The sequence below is a fragment of the Cajanus cajan genome, chromosome 7, assembly GCF_000230855.2.
Source record: "Cajanus cajan strain Asha chromosome 7, NIPB_CcT2T_4, whole genome shotgun sequence".
Lineage (NCBI taxonomy): Eukaryota > Viridiplantae > Streptophyta > Magnoliopsida > Fabales > Fabaceae > Cajanus > Cajanus cajan.
In genome coordinates this window covers 57,685,779-57,704,533 of record NC_138523.1, presented here as the reverse complement: position 1 = coordinate 57,704,533, position 18,755 = coordinate 57,685,779, and the positions used below count along the sequence as shown (strand labels likewise).

General features: G+C 33.1%; 1 protein-coding gene across 2 annotated transcripts; it reads right to left on the bottom strand.

The window, feature by feature from the left end:
• Window positions 1–1,249: 1,249 nt before the first annotated feature.
• On the bottom strand, window positions 1,250–16,404 carry LOC109814476 (DEA(D/H)-box RNA helicase family protein). 2 transcript variants are annotated; one of them, XM_020378916.3, is made up of 19 exons: window positions 15,919–16,398; window positions 15,650–15,804; window positions 15,466–15,553; window positions 14,994–15,239; window positions 12,214–12,309; window positions 10,981–11,169; window positions 10,683–10,842; window positions 10,475–10,605; window positions 9,950–10,117; window positions 9,598–9,870; window positions 9,111–9,305; window positions 5,492–5,695; window positions 5,277–5,346; window positions 5,051–5,199; window positions 3,811–4,116; window positions 2,983–3,042; window positions 2,694–2,846; window positions 2,452–2,562; window positions 1,250–2,279 (listed from the first exon to the last, which is right to left on the bottom strand). In XM_020378916.3, the coding sequence occupies exons 1-19, from the start codon at window positions 16,240–16,242 to the stop codon at window positions 1,815–1,817; spliced, it is 3,543 nt and encodes a 1,180-aa protein (XP_020234505.1). In that variant the 5' UTR covers window positions 16,243–16,398; the 3' UTR covers window positions 1,250–1,814. The 2 variants fall into 2 exon arrangements, with proteins under 2 accessions (XP_020234505.1, XP_020234511.1); XM_020378922.3 differs by having other exon boundaries at window positions 2,091–2,279; window positions 2,448–2,562; window positions 15,919–16,404.
• Window positions 16,405–18,755: the final 2,351 nt, after the last annotated feature.

The following is an 18,755-nucleotide window of genomic DNA, read 5'->3' as shown; positions in this document are numbered from 1 at the left end:
CTGTCCAGTTTATGGTTGGAGACTTGATATTGGCACATTGAATCAGCATCTATTATGCGAGTGCCAAATTTATTTAGTATTGAAAAGTGATAAATAATATTCCACGATTGTTTCTTTTAAAGTTGTATTTTTGGTGAGCGATATACAATTAAGGCATTAAGTCATGTTTGAATAAATTTGCCTAGAAGTACTTTTTGAAAAAGAAAAATTCTCCATAAGTTTACATTACGCTAGCTAAAAACATATTAAATATATTTTTGAAGAAGTTAATAAGATGTTCAACAAATTATCTTCTAATAACTAATTTTAGTTCCAGAAAAAAGTTACTTTTATTTTATTTATCTAGAAGTTTTTTTTAGAAGTTTATACAAACATACTGTCGCCTTAAATAAGTATTGTTTCTGCAATTGCCATGATATTTTGATAATCCCTTGTGTTGGTGCTAGTTTTGTGAAGTTTTCTACTTTTAAATCAGCGGGTGAGAATAAAATACGCATGTTTATTTTCGATTAATTTTAGGATATAAAAAGCTTTTTCAATCTAACGAAACTTTGAATATAAGCTGTTCCAATAAAAATAAGTAGTTGGCCAACAAAAAAATAAACAGTTTAAACGCTATACTTCCTACCACTGTGAGCCACGTAAACTGTGAGCCACGTAAAGGTAGTCTTCGAAGTAACAAAAAGTAGAAATGCCGTGGAATCTGACATGCTTTTTCTCAGTCAGCTTAAGGTAATATACGTGAGAATCCAAAACTTGTAGTTTGCTAATGAATTAATAGAAAAGCTAATGAATCTCTTTGATTTAGAAGTCGAGAAATACTAAATAAAAGGGAAGAAAAAAGTGTTTAATTAAAGAAGAGAATGGTCTCCAGTTTGTAATAGGTGGAGGAAAAATGTATTATACAGTATAACTATCAACACAAAAAAGCAATTCGAAATCAAAATAATTTAGACAAATCATTCTAAATATTATAAAGTATTGTCTCATCCAAATCTTCTCGATAGAAGACACATGAAAGAAAAGGAATTTCAGCCACCATATTTTTTTTTTCTTTCCTTTTAAACTTCTAAACTCGTAAAGAAAAATTATAAATATCTTTCTACTTTCCTTTCATCTATTTTCATTCGATCAAAACACTGTTGAGATGGCAACAGGACCACTTTGGTTTCACTCCTTGTAGGTCTTGCCGTCGTCTTGAGACAACCAAGAATGTGATCATTTCCAACTTATATTTGTCACCACTCAATTTATTGATGCTGAACAAACGTTTCATTTTATTTTTTTTTTTCACCTGCAATTTTGTCTAAAACCTGTTACTTCAATTTTCCATCTCGTTTTGTTCCCAGAAACAGAACAAAAGCCCGGATGGTTCAGCATATTTAGGATCTTATGTTGACAAAATTGATAATTACTATACAAAGAATTAATGGGAAAGGATGAATGAATGCTATGTACTAATCCCTCCTAAAGTATGGCCCTGCCACTAACCATCTATTTTCTCGCCGATGATGTAAAAGCATCAAATTCGAAAAGTTAATATCCTCAAGCTTTGTTTAACAGACACTGCTTGCTTCATGTTCACAGATGATCCGTTATTTTGCTTCAATCAAGAATAAGTATCTTTCAACTTCAAATTCAATCTGTTTGATGTTGGACATGGTCTTGGCTGTTTTCATAAACAAATTGACCCAGTGATCCAGCAACAGTGCCTCGTCAAATCACATGTCCCTCTAGAAGAGGAGAGCAAGAACCACATACATCCTTCACCTTGGGCTCCTTTACCTTTGCATCGAGCTCATTAGTTTGATCACTTAATTGTGATCTTTCTTACTTTTCTTAAGTAACATTGACACGTGATTGATATACTCCCTGCCTGATTGCTTTCCACCCATCAGCCATTGCAGCGCCTCACCTGCAGCATCTTTTTCTGCACTCTTTTTATTGTTACATGGTTGACCCATTATCTGCATTCCATTGAATTCGACTGTAGCCTGAAACTGATTGTTCTTCAATTGTTTAGTTTTGTACATGGGTGCTGCATAGCCTGCTCTCGTAAGCAAGGTTTGGAGCTGACTTTTAGAATTATCACCCCCAGGTCCACTCTCATTCCTTGAAACCAAGGGTGGATGTGAGGCCAGCATAATAGATTTCTTTGATGGTTTAATGACCCGGCGACCAAATACAAATCTACCTTCAGATTTGTCATTCGAAATCAGCAGCCGTACTGCAGACAGGAGATCATGATACCAGTGTATGCCCATTCTTGGAAAAAGTAGCTGCCAAATATAAAGTTTAAAATAAACGTCAAGTATCATATCATCACTGCAGATTGGCCAAGAGAAAAAGCATCTAAACAGAATGCTACTTCAGTTGCATCAAGAAACTATGTTCAACAATCTTCAATGTCAAGGGTAAGCTGGTAGGAGTATGAAATTAATTTGCACCTACTTTGCTCTGAATGAAGTTATCAAGCTCTCTCCTTATACTCTGGTACATTTCAGCAACAGTGGGCTCCATGAAAAACTCAAGATATCCTCCTAACATTTTTAAGTGATTATCCTGATATAGAAAAGGGTTGAATTGCAGTAAAACATCAGACAACTATAACATAGACAGCAACTAAAAATTGCAAACATTATATAGAATATATAATACTCATGAGAAGCAATAAAATATCACATCACACTTACAGCATCTCCTTTCAATAAGCTTCCACCAAACAGAAGCACCATTGAATCAGATACAGCTGTTGAGTCACGGAGAAAAACTGAGTTCACTTTTATCTTCTCATTGAAAACTAGCCATGGATAAGGAATTTTAGTTTCCCGGGCATTCACTGAGTTCTAGGCAAATGAAATAAGTATTCAATTAAAAAGGAAAGCAGGAAAAATAAATCAAAAGACAAAATAAAAACCTGAGTGTAATTATTTTAAATGTTTCACAGCATGCAACATATTATAAAGGTTTGAATAGACTAACCGAGTATAGGAGCACTTGACCATCCTCCATTGTTTTCAAAGAGAAGGATTTCTCATTATGCTGCAAATGAAATTACATCGTAATTCATATTCTCAAAACATGATATACAATAACACAATGTACAACTCCAAGCAATGAACTATTTCTGAGGACAGTAACCAAGACTAAATTCAGGACAGCATCTACCAAAATAAGAATTTGATGACCAAAAGTTGTTTAAAATTTAAACAATGATATATTTTAAATTATGTACTAACTCAAATATAAAAAAAAAAATGATATTTTGTATCATAACTGACACTAAACAGAAGACAAACTAATTTTAATTTAAATTATACTTAATTATTTCTCTTCATATATAATTAAGAAAGAAAATTTACAAGTAAAAGACAATATTTTGTACAAACAAAATATTCTAGAGTAATGCTAGAGTCAACTGTAAAATCAAAGGCTGGCCAAGCCATTAGATAACTAGTTGTCCTTATCATGACCTCTAAAGCTTAGTTGCGATTTATTTTTGTGAGTACAGTTATGTATTATTGACTTCATTATTTATTTTTTTTTGTGTGGGGGAACCATAGCATCATTCTTTTTATATGATAAAAAGGTGGAAAAAGAAAATTAGGATACAAAAGATTAGATTACTGGGGAACGGCACATAAGGGAAAGATGTTAAGTTGTAAACATGTTAAAATGAGATGTAATGTTAAAACAAAAAGTGTGGAGGGGGAACTGCCCCTCTAGGTCCAGACCAATTCCACCCTCTATTGATTACAGGGGAAAGGCTTCTGTATTAATATACTATGCTTGTTGTATAAAAGGACATACCACAACAGAACAAATTCCAGGATATAGACCATAGCAAATAACTGCTCGGATAAGATTTACATCAGAGCTCCATCCATTGCAGCTGGCTGTATTGCTATCAACTAATCCTGTATCCTTGAGCAGGCAAATGAACTCCCTCCGAAGAGCATCAATAGCTTTCATAGATTGTAAGGAGAGAAAATTTTTCCAGCAGTATTCATACCCACCAAGGTCCATTTCAGCATCTTTCCAACCTTCGTATGCTCTTACAAGTGCAAGGTGGTCACTGTATGCACCACAGAATTGAGATTTTGCTGCCTCTGCAAGCTACAATGAAGAACTTTGAAGTGTCAAATAATGAAATTCAGTTCAAGTCAAGACTATCACACAATGAGTTGGGAAATAAATGGTCCATTACATGTACTGCTTTTATGAAAGTGACCATACCCATTAAAAACATTAAATATGTCCAATTAACTGAAATAGTACTTATCCTAATTAACTCTCACTTTGAGGAAAATCTCAAAAAGATCACATGGCATACAAAATGCATTCTCTGTTAGTTTTGGTGGCATACTAGCAACACACTTCTTTCAAAACTATTATTGAATGAATTTCATGTAGGTCCCACTCAATAGGAAGTGGGACCCCACATAATTTAATGTGTCCCACATGAATTTCACCCAACAATACAGTGTGTGCTCTAGCCAAGGATAGAAAAAAAGGGTAATGCAGAACAGCAGAAATAAATTATAATAAAAGTGCTTTAACTTATACAATGAGTTTGAAAAAAAAAAATGAATAGAAACTTGTCCTATTCTACTAAAAACACGTAACACAACCAAATTTTACCAAAGAGGACAGGATAGACTAGCGAGAAGAAAAACAAAATAAAAATGAACTTCATTTTTTGTTACAGGTAAGAGGCAAGATCTATAATACATTTAGCTTTACACACTATCACTTGTCAGAGCTTTTTCATATGTACAGACTTCCTACAGTATTTACATATGTATACAATAAAATAGAGCACCAATATAAAAAAATTTCAACAGAGGTAGGGTTCTCCTTGAAGAAAATTCGATTGAAAGTAATTTCCAAACAGCAGAAACAAGAAATCGAAAGTGTTATAGTTATGTAATATGTTCAAGCGAAGACAGGACAAGATAAAGTGGTGTACAATTAAATTTTGAGTGGCCTATAATTAAAAATGATTAGCTTTTCGACCATTAGTCAAATATTTAAAACAGGAACAACTTACATCTTTTTTATCCAATGGTGTTAGAAAAGGATCTCTCACACTAAGCCCCGCAACAACAGTTAATATGGGATCCAGGCAATTGAAAATAGCACCTAATATTAGCATCTTGCCAAGTTTGGGTTCCATAGGAAGCATTGTCAGATAGTGCCCTGTTGAAACATAAGTCTTTATCATTTCAAGGGGAAAATATAAGCCATATTTTCCAGTACTAGTAAGAGAAACCAACCTAGAATAGTGAGATTCTCATTCCCATCCAAAGCCCCAATTATTTTTAAATATTCAATTGCATTTTGTACCTATGGATAAAATGGTTAAAAAAAAAGACAGGTAGAAATTTATATATAAATAACCAGCACAATAAATGAATAAATAGATTTATTAAATAAAAGAAAATGACATGAATTGGTGGAATTCTAAAGAATAAATTAAATTTATCATTACCGCAAGTATCTCAGGAGATTGCAAAGCCCTAGACAAGAACTCAGATATACTTCCAAGTCTTAGACTTTTGATTTGTAAACAGAGAGATTGCAAAGGTGTTCTCAAAATTTCTGGCAACTGATACTCTGCAAAAGCATCATATACACATCTAGGATAGAGATGGTAACACTCTCCTGGTTGAACCCGACCAGCTCTTCCTCTTCTCTAGAAAAATAGGATTCAGGGGAAAATTCAGATAATAATATCAATGTTAAAGCTCCAATAATTTCATGGTTACTACTTACTAATTAAAGTCATGATTCACTGGTAGTTGTCTATATGAAGAATTTTAGGGATACTACACTTCACCATTATTATCCTGGAGTCTAATTGATTTTCACCCTTAATCTTAAGAAAGTGGCACATAACCAAGCCTTTCAACATAATGGCCATTTCCAGACACTCTAGACCAAACTTTGTTTGAAATATCTTGCATAGTCTTATTAGATCAAACATTATCCATGATAGCCTATTCAGATAGGCTGGGGTGAAAATTACCACAAGAATGATAAATTGGGATCAAGGCTTTTTAAAAAGATCAATGTGAAACTTCAATACCCCAAAAGATTATGGTACCAAATCCAGGGGAATAAAACGTCAATTTCTAATTGAATAATTTTGTTTATACAAGGCAAATTAGGCAAGGATATTGAAGTACAATCATGCACCAGACCCCAACCAAAAAAATATTCAAATTGCCCATAGCCTCTATTACATGTATATGATACCAAAGTTTTCCTTTTTTTATGCCACTGTCCAATGATGCAGCACAATGGAAGATCAATTACAGTTGTATTTCAGATGTTGATATCTTTCCTGTTATTTTCACAAGAACTATGAATGATTAAACAATATATATTTATATATATAAAGTAATGTCAAGGTAACCATAAATAGTATTGGATTTTAGTAGGATATTACATTATATGTGAAGATTTTGGACATGATTGGTTTGGCTGTTTCTTGTTTTCATTTTCAGAGAAAAGAGAAAATAAACATGAAAATATGTTTACTTCTAATTTTAGAAAACATTTTCTTTGAAAACGTTTTCAAAACAGGCTCCAATTTGAAAACACAAAAATGTCATTTTCAGTATTTTCGAAAACAAATCCTTGAAAAGGCAATGGGACAACAGTAATATAAGAAAAAATATTAGCGCAACTCTTTGAATCCTGTGTCACTCATAATTTAGTGGACATTTTGTTTGGCTGATATGTAACTCAATCACTCGTCTTTTACATTTTATATTCTACTATATAATTATGATATATGCATGAATATTTTTTTACATAATTATTATCTATATTTTTAGTTAGGTTTGTCTTTTACATTTTATATTTTATGATTCTTTTATAAAATTATTCTCTAGATTTTTAATTACACACACACACACACACACACACACACACATATATATATATATATATATTGTTAAACTTAAAATGTAATGTTAGTTATATTTATATTATGCACATTTTAATTTGTGCAATATACAAGATTAATATTTTTTTCTCTAACTAAATATATAATAAATAAATATTTTTATTATTTGCATTATAATTAAAATTTTAATAAATAAATAATTTTGAATATATAAATTAGATTTTAGATTTATGATTATTTTTGTGTTATGATATAAAATTAATTTTAACTATTATTTTATATAACTAAATATATAATAAATAAATATTTTTATTATTTGCATTATAATTAAATTTTTTAATAAATAAATAATTTTGAATCTATAAATTAGATTTTAGATCTTGAATTACTTTTTTGTGTTATGATATAAAATTAATTTTAACTATTGATATTTTCTTTAAAAAATGAAGTAAATACAAAAATGATATGTGAAAAGAGATAAGAAATTAAAATAATATAAATGATATATTAAAAAATATATTATTAAAAACTAATGAAGTAAATATAAAAATAGTGCATAGGGATAATATTTAAATTTTGAATACTCGGTTACTACTAGTTAAATAAAAGATAGCTACTTTGAGATGAGAAATATAAGAACAATTACATGTTAAAAGAGTGACATGTAATTTTTGTAGATAAGTAAAGCATTTATAAAATAGATAATTATTCTAATAATTTATATAGATATATAGTTATTTGTTGTAGATAAACAATATAATGATTTTAATATTATTGTTAATATATATTATAAATTTATTATTCAATTTTTTATTATAAATTTTATACCAAAAACATTTTGTAAACTTTTATAGAAAACAGTTAAACCAAACACATTTTCTAAATTTCAAAATGAAAATTATTTTCTGAAAATGAAAACAAGAAATGAAAATAGAACGTTTTCTGAAATCTAACAGACCCTTTATTCTATATTATTAGAGTTATCTCTGAAGTTTTTTTGTAGGGGCAACCAATGATGTTGTCCTAAGCCATTTAAAAAGTCATGTAACATAACCTTTTAGTGAGCTTATAGATCAAATGTCTGTCTTTTACTTGAGCCATATGCAATGACCTTAGGAACTATTGTAAATAGATTTTGCCATAAAATTAAGACTTCATATCTGAAGCTCTGCAGTGTTTTGACCGGGAATAAAGAATTCCGTTATTCCTCCTTGGATTTCTATCTTTTATTGACTACACACATACTGTTCTTCCTTTATTACTACTTCCAACGTGCCACTCAAGCTATGGGTGTAAATGAAGACTAGTGAGGAAATACTAGGTCTATCAAGCTTCATAATATATGCCCTGTTTCTTCCCAAAATCATGATTGTTACACAACTAGAAAGAACACACAATCACTCTCTTATCGATGTTGACCACAAGTTTAAGAGCTTAGCCTTAGTCTACTGAAAAATGCTGAGTTGTTATCATAATTGTCAGAAAATCTGAAAAATATCTCTGATGATATATTATTTATATCTTAAACTACTTAAGAATATCACATATGATCAGTCAGGATTTAACTTTTATTTCTATTTTAAGATTTGTTTCCTTATCTAGTTAGGATCTTTGTAATTATAGACCTAGCGTATCATGTAAATAGGAATATTATCCCCAATATTTATTTGTATTTATTGCATTAAGTTTAATATAAAATGAACTCCATCAAATAATCAAGCTACATGATTTGAGCATCTCTTGCATCTGTTTCTCTCTCTTTCAACAATAATTAAAATAATTCACATTACAATTCAGTCTACTGCTTATATAGAAATATTAATGGTATCAGTCGTCCAGTGTCCATAACGGTCAGCCAACTAAACTGTTATGAACTATGCATAAAGCTCAAAAGAAAATGAACATAGTATGTATATATTCTGGATGAAGATGACAGATTCAAAAATGATGTTAAGATCCCATTGCAAGGTATGGGACTTGAGTCCCACATTAGAAGTATGGAATTCTAGGGTGGGATTTATGAGGCCTTGGGCACTCCAACTACAATAGCTAGCTTTTGTGGTGTGGTTCTCCCAAGGTTCTTATCAAATGATGCCTGCTTTTTTTTTCTCTGAATCATCAAATGGTGTCTACTAATATTGAACAAATTGATAAATACCACAACAAAATCAACTAAACTAAAGTATTATAACCTTACTTGTTGAGCAGAAACCTTAGAGATCCATGTAGGAAGTAAACAAGGCGTGTTATTCAGTGCATCATATGATGTTTCTTTTGCCTTTCCACAGTCAAGAACAAAAACAACATCATTTATTGTGATACTTGTTTCAGCAATATTTGTTGCTAGCACTATTTTTCTTACTCCATCTTCAGGCTCTTCAAATATTAATTTCTGCATATTTCCATATCCATTATGTATAATCTATATAAATATTAATCATAAACAGGGAGACAAAGCATATATCACCTTTCTTCAACAAAAGAGTAAAAGACTACGTATAAGCATATCATTAAAATTAATTTTCAGACAATGAGTCATCATGGAATCTGATTATATTTCTGAATATAAAATTTTATAAGTTCATTGCTACAGTGGAGTACCTAACCGGACACAGGTTAGGTCATACATGCAGATTGTATAAAATGAACACTAACACATTAGTCATCAACAGACAGAACATTACCTGCTCTGAACTAGCCATTGAGCCATGACAAGTAAGCAACAAAACACGGTTTGGATCACCCAAAACAGTATGTCCCAGGAGCTTCTCTTTCAGAGAGCTTATATCATCCCATCCAGTCATGAAAACCAAAACAGCACCAGGCCTTTCATTCTCACATATATTGCATAAAATATATTCTATGAGACTAAAACCAATACAGTCAGGATTCCAACATGACAAAGACTCCTGTGTCTGTGGGCTGTAATCTTTGAAATCAGCAGCTCCAATTGCATCCTGATCACACATTTTGCAAATTTAACTAAAATTAAGAAAATATTAAACATGCAACTGCAGTTCTGAATTTCTTAAATACCTCTACAGCGGAAGCAATTTGGCTTTTCCTCTTTCTTGGGGCCTGTTTGTTCATTTTCCACATCCTTTCTTGACCATAATCATCAATTTGATTGTAAGGAGTCAATCTGTAGCCCGTCATTTCAAGAATGTTCTCCAAAAAATGAGTTTTAACGGGGTATGTGAAGCCCTATATAGATAAGCATATCCACCCAAACAATAAGAAAAAGAAAAATCTGTAGTTTTTGGCACCAAAATATTATCCTTAAAAAAATCTAGAATGTTTATCCCAAAGAAAAAGGTAATAAACACTTCTTGAAACAAAACTATAAACTAAATGGCAACATGAATTCTTGATTAATTTTATTCCCATCTATGATAATATTATACCTGCTTTGCACACCCATTTACTCCCTTAATACTTCTAATTTCTACTCATTGTTTATCTTTCTACTTGGATTCATGATCCAATGACCATAAGAAATTGATAGACACAAGACTATCTCACATCAAAACACAAGGAATATCATGCATTTCTGTAACGCACCGGAATATACATAGCTGGAGCCCCATTAAAGTACGAAGAAAAGAGCTCTGCATCTACCGTAGCACTCATCAAAATTAGTTTCAGTTCTGGTCGATGGGGAAGGAGTTCTTTAAGGATAATAAGCAGAAAATCTGTGGCATAAAATGAAAGAATATGAAATCTAAAAATGTTCTAAAAGGCAAAGATTCAATGAAGTTCAGAATTCTACCTTCATTCATCCCTCGCTCATGAATTTCATCCGCAATTACATGAGTTACACCTTTTAACTTTCTATCAACTAGTAATCTTCTTAATAAGATGCCTGTGGTGCAAAAGAGGAGATGGGTATCCCTCCCTTTCATACCCTCAAGCCGAACTTTATATCCAACCTTTGAAGGAGAGAGAAAGAGAGCATGTGTGTGAGCAACTGATAGATAGGGAGAAATACTTAAAATTCTCAGAAAACATAAGAGTTACAGGGTTGGGATAGTTTATTAAGAATAATTTTCTTTTGCAGATAAACTCACAGATTCGCCCAATTTCTCCCCTCTCTCAAAAGCAACCCTTTCAGAAACAGACATGGCTGAAATGCGTCTTGGCTGTGTGCATATAATACTACAAGCAGCTCCACGAACTGATTCTATCTCAGATTCTAAAATAAATTGTGGAATTTGTGTTGTCTTGCCACAACCTGTTTCACCTGAAATGATAACTACCTAAAAAATATATCATTTAATAACTGACAAACAAATTATGGATATCTAGTTTCAAAGGGATTAAAATTAAGACTATGAACTATGTTTAAATCATATATGTATCAGAAACCAGCCAGCATATATGAATCAAAGTAAAGGATAACCTAGAACCTAACCAATATGTGTAATATATTTTGTATTGATTACTATAAAAACATTTAATGTCACAGCAACATCAGTAGCTAAGCAAAAATATAGTCTCTGGTGACAGTGGCAGTGGGCATATATAAAAGCTGAAAAAGTTCTGTATCACTCCAAGGGTCATAAGAGGACCATACAGACTGCTGAGGACATTAAGTTCATCTTATCAACCCAGCTCATACATCAAGCTATTATAGAAATAATATAAACCAAAGCTAGTCAAACCCTAGCTTTTTTATCATTTATTTGAGCATTCTGCCACCAAAGTACTTCTGTTACAGATAACTCTGCTAAAGCTAACCATGTGATACAAACAGTCTGATATATAGTTCTCTGATAAACATTAACTTGAAAAGCATCTATAGCAACTGTCTATATTCTGGACAAAACAATAAATCCCGTACTTTAAATTTTTTATCATCATAAATTTTCACACCAATGTCAACCACCACCACTCCCAGACAACAACCCCCCTTTTCAGGGATGATCACTGTTGTTGCTGGCTTGCAATTCAACGATACCACCACCATAACTTTCATACTTTCACCTTATAGTATTGGTATGAAAATTTTGAGAATAAAAACATCAACTGCATCTTTAGCAGTTCTGAATTTCACAAAAAAGTTTCAGTTTACATATATATCACTGAATTTATCCTCTGAATCAACTCACAATTGATTCTCAGTGCATCAACCAGTCATACTAGCAAACAGGAATTGTCTTGCAACAATGCTATGAGAAAAAACTGACATCAACATACAAATGTTATACAACTAATTTTGGGGGATCCACAACTCAACCTACAAATAATAAAATAAAAAATCACAAAGGTTTAAGTGCTTATAAAACAGCTATTCAACCAACCTGATTCCTTGATATGACTGATAATATTGCTTCTTTCTTTTTATAAGCAGGGAGACTTCTACGAAATTCTAGCATTGTTCTTCCTTCAAGAGATTCCTGATATGTTGAGAAGGCAAGATGTCAAGAACATTCAAGACATTTTTGTTGTGTCAATGGTTTCTAAAACTCATTTGGTACTTTAACAAAATATTAAACAGAAACTCAGGGAAAATTGATTAATATACATAATTGCTAAAACCAGTATCTGTAAGCACCTGTATAAGTAAAGCAGACACAAACTGCAAGCACTTGAACAGATAAAGCAGACACAGACTGTAATGGCCACCAAGAAAAACCAGTAGATTTTTTTGTTTTTAACTTATTACCACAAAAGTTAGGCATGAATATCCATTAACACTAACCATTAGATTGAGCTATAATCATTAGTCAATGGAGGGAAGACATCATCCAAACTGTGACTTATGAAAACCTATGTTGCATAGATACAGGTAAAAACCTATGTTGCATAGCTAAAAACCAAAGAGCACCCAAAATATTTATCATGAACATTCAATAGAACTTTTGAAGAACAATCAGCAATCACCTAAAATAATGCAATAAAAATCGCTCTGCAGACCAAGCAACGATAGAAACAAGAGAGAGAACACAATTTTTTTATTGATTTGAGCTTAAGGCTGTTTGAAGATGGAGAAGAAACAATGGACCACAAGAATCACTAGATAATTGGAAGAAATTGCATGTCTGTGTCAGGCACTAAAAGCCACATCAAAGACCAGCCAACCAAGAAAGGTACATCCAGAAACATGAAGTGAGATGCTGAAACACGGATGGAAGAGGAAAGGAGGAATAATGTGACCTGTCTTGAGAAAACAACAACCATTGGGCCAAAATTACCTAAGCTGTACCCAGTCAAACCAAGCAACAACTGAGTCACACCCAAGCCATACCTAATCTCTATTTTCTTTTTATTTAAACACAGGTACTATGTACCAAAGGCTTATTAAAAAAAAAACAAAAAAAAAAACTATGCACCAAAGGCTTATTAAAAAAAAAAACAAAAAAAAAAACTATGCACCAAAGGCATACTGATTGAAGTAATTTCTATCCAATAAAAGGAGATTGTATATGATTGAAAATAGAAAGGGAAATACAGAAAACAGAAGAGCAAAAGTACTCCCAGCCAAGCAAGAATATCATCAGGCCCTAGCCCTAGCTACAAGCTGTCAACCGTAAAGATACCATATCCCCCTTAAGTAAAATTTCACGCCCACTATATCAGATTTCCATTTCTCTCTATATCTCACTCATCCATGCACCCTAACCCTTCTCCCAATTGCAATTGGACCTTACATTTAGGCCTATGGGAGTATACTTTTAAGGCCTTCCTTGATTGCACGTGTCTGTGAGTCTATCACATACTTGTTTGTAGTCCTTTACCAGATGTGTACACCAAGCAAAATGGTGTACCCATGGTTCAAATATGAAAACTGACTAACATTGATTTTGTGTATTCTCTCCTTCACATGTCACCAGTCACCACTAATTGAAAATACAAAGGTACCATTACATAAGATTAATTTATTAGGATTTTCTTATAAATTAGGCTTTCCATTTAAAATAAGATTAGCATTATGGTAATGTTTTCCGTCCTACGGCCATTAATACTCATTTGATTTGCTACTTACAACATGTTTGGAATAACGTCAAAGATCCACATTAATTCATGTTGAAGCTGGAGCTACAATACGTAGCAGTGAGGCAGACATGCATTTAGTCCAATGTGGATGTAGTTCCAAACACGTACTTAGTATATTTAACAATTACCATAGTATGTACTTCTTAGGTTCCCCCACTCCTACCATTTCCCATAACCCTCCTAAAAATAAGAACAAATAAGAAAAATGGGGAGGTGGGATTCATCATCCCTCCCTTTTCTGCTTTTCTGCATGTTTTCTACATCATTATAGAATTAACATTCTAGTTTCTACTTGCTAGGTATTTTGAGAGAAATATAAACTCGCATTGGTTCATAAGTTTTCTGCCTTTTATACAAGACTTATCAGCATGCCATAACAACCATATGATATCATTCTCACCCATCAGTCATCACTATAGAATACTTCTGATTTAATAAATACATTATAAAATCACAATTTACTTATATGTTGGACTTTTAAGACAGAACAGTTTTTTTTTGGTGAATCTAAGCCCTTGCTTAAATGAAGAATGCATCATGTAATGAATATTGTAGTTCTCAGAGTTGGGTCTCATCGAAGTTAATGGTTATTAATAGTATGTATGCACATACATAATAATGCATAGGAGAAAAAAAAATTAAAAAAGAATACACATAAAATTCCAGTTATTATTTATTCCCTTAATGTGTTGTCTCTATAGTCTCCAATGATGTCACGATTTGATTCAGCTCTCTTACACTCATACTGTCTTTACTCATTTTCTATGATTTTCCATCTTATTCCCTCAAGTTTACTACACTACCCATCTTTCATACATACCCCAACCCCTCAAAATGAAGTATACTTACGTTGCAAGACTACCTCCTTTTATTCTAATTCTGGTTAAATTCTGCAAAACCTCTTTTAACATGACGCATGGAAATGGAATGTAGATTACTAAGTGGTAAGTGGTAATGCTTAATATCAACATCTTACGACACTAGATAGTGAGGCAAACATTAAGGAATAAACTACAAAATACACATAAATTATATCACAGAACAGGGAAAACATGCCACACTTTTCTATTTGAGAGAAGGTAACCTGCCATGCTTGCTGCTGATCAAGCATTTGTAAGCTTCTCTGACATAGAATTTTCTCCATAACAGCCTTATTTGATGCTAGTGGCTCAGATTGCTCAAAAAGTCCTTCATCCGTAGCAATACTGCCATTACTGCTTGATCTTGCAGATGACAAATCTGAAAAGCTTTTGTTCGCCCTGGATTTTTGGCTAAGATATTCCTCAAAGTGTGCATTAACTCGTGTAAATGTGGCGATAGACAAGCTCACCTGTCAATTCCTGAAAGCTTTACTAGGGTGTCTCTATCGAGAAGTAAATATTCCATTGATGAGATTTTTATTAACAAATTTGATTTAAATACAGTCAAATATGAATTGTGAGTACCTTGTTCTTGCTTAAATAATTTTAAGACCCTTAGATTTTGTTAATGTGTGAATGCAGAGCAAAGGCCAAAGGTGAAAGAGTAAGGTGCAAGTGATTGAACAGGATACATACCTCCCTCTGAGGCCGCCGATCGTCCAAATCATATCTGTAATTTGGAAGTGGGACCTTACTGAAGACAACAACCTTAGCATACATATGGCTGCCATTAACAAATGCAATTGAGATTCCACTCAATAAACCTAATCGTCACTCAAACAATAATAATTAGGTTGCAGAAAAAGAATAGAAAAGTCACCTATACAACCCCATTCTGCTTGCCAAAACTGCTATTCGTTCAAAATCACGCCTATCCTTTTTCTCTCTCGAGATCAACTCATGCCTGCTCTTGTCATTTAAAAGCGTGGTGAAGTTCCGCTTCCACTCATCAGTGTTATCATTAGGGGAAGCATTCTGGTAAGCAAATTGTCAAGCACGAAATGAAGAGAGAGAGAGAGAGAGAGAAAAAAAATGAGTATCTACACTTACACTTGGAATAACGAGAAACAAACTAAAGGTAAAACTCACCGGTAGTGATGGAGGTTCAAATTCACGATCGGAGCCTTCCTCGGAAACGGTGTCGTCATAAGCAGAGACGAAGCGCGAACGCGCGTTTTGGGGAAGCTGCGGTTGCAGAGTAGTGGCGGCGTGTGTAGGGTTTTCGTGGAGTTTGGCGCGAAGCGGAGAGGGAGAGTTGTTGCAATTGGCGACGGAGCGGAGACGGTGGTGCGGCGGAATGTAGATGGAGCCATTGGAGGACAGCGTGCGGCGGTCCTTCATGGGCGGAAGCGGAAAGGGAATGGAAGGTTTTAGGGTTTTGGGAATGCACGAGGGTTGCGGAATGGAGAGCATGCAAACTCCTGCGGCGTCGTTTCGGTTATACACTTCTCCACTTGTCTTCAGTTTCTGTTCTGCGTCCGCGAGAACAATGACTCACCCAAAAGCAGATGATGATCGTGAGATCTATCTTCCACGCTCCCAACCGCGCGTGCTTGCCAATCCCATCAATTAAGACAAACACGCACTAATACAACAAGTTGCTTATTTAACTCACAGTTCTAGTGGACTAACTATTCTATATTACCTAACCATTTAATAACGGACTTATATGAATTAACATGTTTAACTCACAAATTTGAAGATTAACCTGTTTAAATTGTATATTTTATGGAGTTTGGAGAGTTTTTCTCACTAGTATATACTGCGATACGAATGTAGGAGCGGATTGCTTTAGCGTTTTAGGAAGTCACTACTTTACAAGAGAATTTGTTATTCCTCCTTCCTTTGCCTTAGATATTTATTTACGTGACTTGTTCGAGTTAAGGCTAGTCTCTTTTCCTTTTCCTTTGCTTTGTATTCCTTACTTTACTAAAAAAACATACGTACATTATATTTTTTAAATAAAAAAAATTGTTTAAAAAAATTGAAATTTATTTTTTTGGAACGTGATAAATCAAGAGAAAATAAGCAACCTAAACATGAGAAAACTGAAAACATATTGCTTCATGTTGGAGGGTGAGCATGATCAAGGGTGTCGGTGGGAGAATCATAGCAAATTCATACTCTGTGAGACACCCTTCTTGGGATAACATAAATTCCGCATGGATTGTAATCTTTTGACGAGGACCATAAGTTCGGTAAATGTGATAATATATATTTTGACCGATGAATCCAACAAAACCAAATAACCACTACTCAAGCTATTTCAAATAATACATTTAAAACTCGTTTTGTTTTGGGTAACCCAAAATGCTCCCGTCCACATTAAGAGCAATAATCTTAAGGTTGGAAGGAGACCCAAAAACCATGAAAATTAGGCTATCATGCTTTAAGTGGGAAAGGAAGACATGGTATATAAAGCAACAATTCATAGATGGAGCAAATTGAAGATATCTGATTGAACTCGTTGTTTTGAAATAGCATCTTGCATATATTCTTCCAAATGGTCTAAAGTCTTGCCAAGAACAAGGTAGTATGATATTGAATGCACATCCTCAGCAAAAAGAAATTTACGATGCTTAATTGAAGTGATTTCGAATGGCCTTTGAAGTCTCACAATCACAAAGACAATGGAGAAAATATTCATTGGCCTTTTCACATTGTGGGCAATGGCTTGCAACAATTATACCACGTTCATAAAGTAACCATTTTTGTTGGAGAAGCATCATGCCAAAAAAAACAAATATAAGAAAAGTTTGATATTTTAAGACAATTAGAGCTTTCAAGTCGGCATGAATTTGTTTAACATTGTTATCACACAATATAGATATTTGGGAAAACTAGTCATAAATTGAAAAAGTGGAGCACAAAAGAGACCAAATAATATAATCTTCCACATCTTCATGAATCAATGGAGGGGTAATAAACACATGTTGAATAACATTTGTGAACATATATTTGAGGCGAACATATAAATTGTGAATCTCTACACACAAAACATTTTGTAAAAATAAACTATTGGTCAACCCAGTTATCAAACCAAAAAATAAAAAATAAAGAGATAGAATATATCCATCTTAGGCTTGAAACCATTTTTAAGGACATCACCCACTTTGCAAATAGATAGATTGTCTAACATGAGAAGACTTGTCTGTATTGGAGCTACTCTACGTGGGAAATTTAATATTTCTTATAGAGAATTTGATACCAAAGTTTAGCATCATTGTAGTGAAAGATCCAACCATCCTCCTTAAAAGGTGTTATATTAGTTAACGTCATAGTACATGGTCCAAGACCACCAAATCGTTTAGGCTTAGCATATATTTTTTTTCCTATCTTGCCTAAAATGGGCTTCTTGATCAATAAAACCTTTCCAAATAAATTATCAACGATGATGTGCATTCTATTGCACACTCTTTTTGGAAATCAATATATTTGCATTAGGTAAAATGAGATGGATGATAAGACAACGTGGACTAGAGTAATTTTGCATGCCTTGTTCAGCCGTGTCTCCTTCCAATATGTGTTAGTACAAAGGAGAATCACATTATGATTGGATCATAATTTTGAGCCATAGCTCGACCCATAACCATCGGAAGTCCAAGGTATTTGTTATTGTTTGTAGTGAAATTAATTGTCAATGACTCAATGTGGGTGACAAAATTTCGTTATTGATGTGAAAATATTCCCATATAAAAAATACTATTCAATTTTGAGTATTAATTTTAAAATTCAAAATCCTATAAAACTTGTCAACACGGTTAAACATAATCCTCAATCATTGAGGTTAAGCTCTCTATAAATGACAAGAGTACAAGGTAGCAACAATTTGTTTATTTAAGTCCTATCCTAGGAGAGAAGGCATGAAGGTTTTTTCCATTATAGAGATAAGGTGTAGATCAAAACATAATACGATTGATTATGTG

What these genes read in the sequence shown, in the direction of transcription:
- LOC109814476 (XM_020378916.3), bottom strand. Translation starts at nt 16,242, where the DNA reads ATGCTCTCCATTCCGCAACCCTCGTGCATTCCCAAAACCCTAAAACCT. An exon ending in TGAGCGAGGGATGAATGAAG is followed by an intron (nt 10,606 to 10,682) that starts GTAGAATTCTGA and finishes TTTATGCCACAG; the next exon opens with ATTTTCTGCTTATTATCCTT. An exon ending in AAATTGCTTCCGCTGTAGAG is followed by an intron (nt 9,871 to 9,949) that starts GTATTTAAGAAA and finishes ATGTGTGATCAG; the next exon opens with GATGCAATTGGAGCTGCTGA.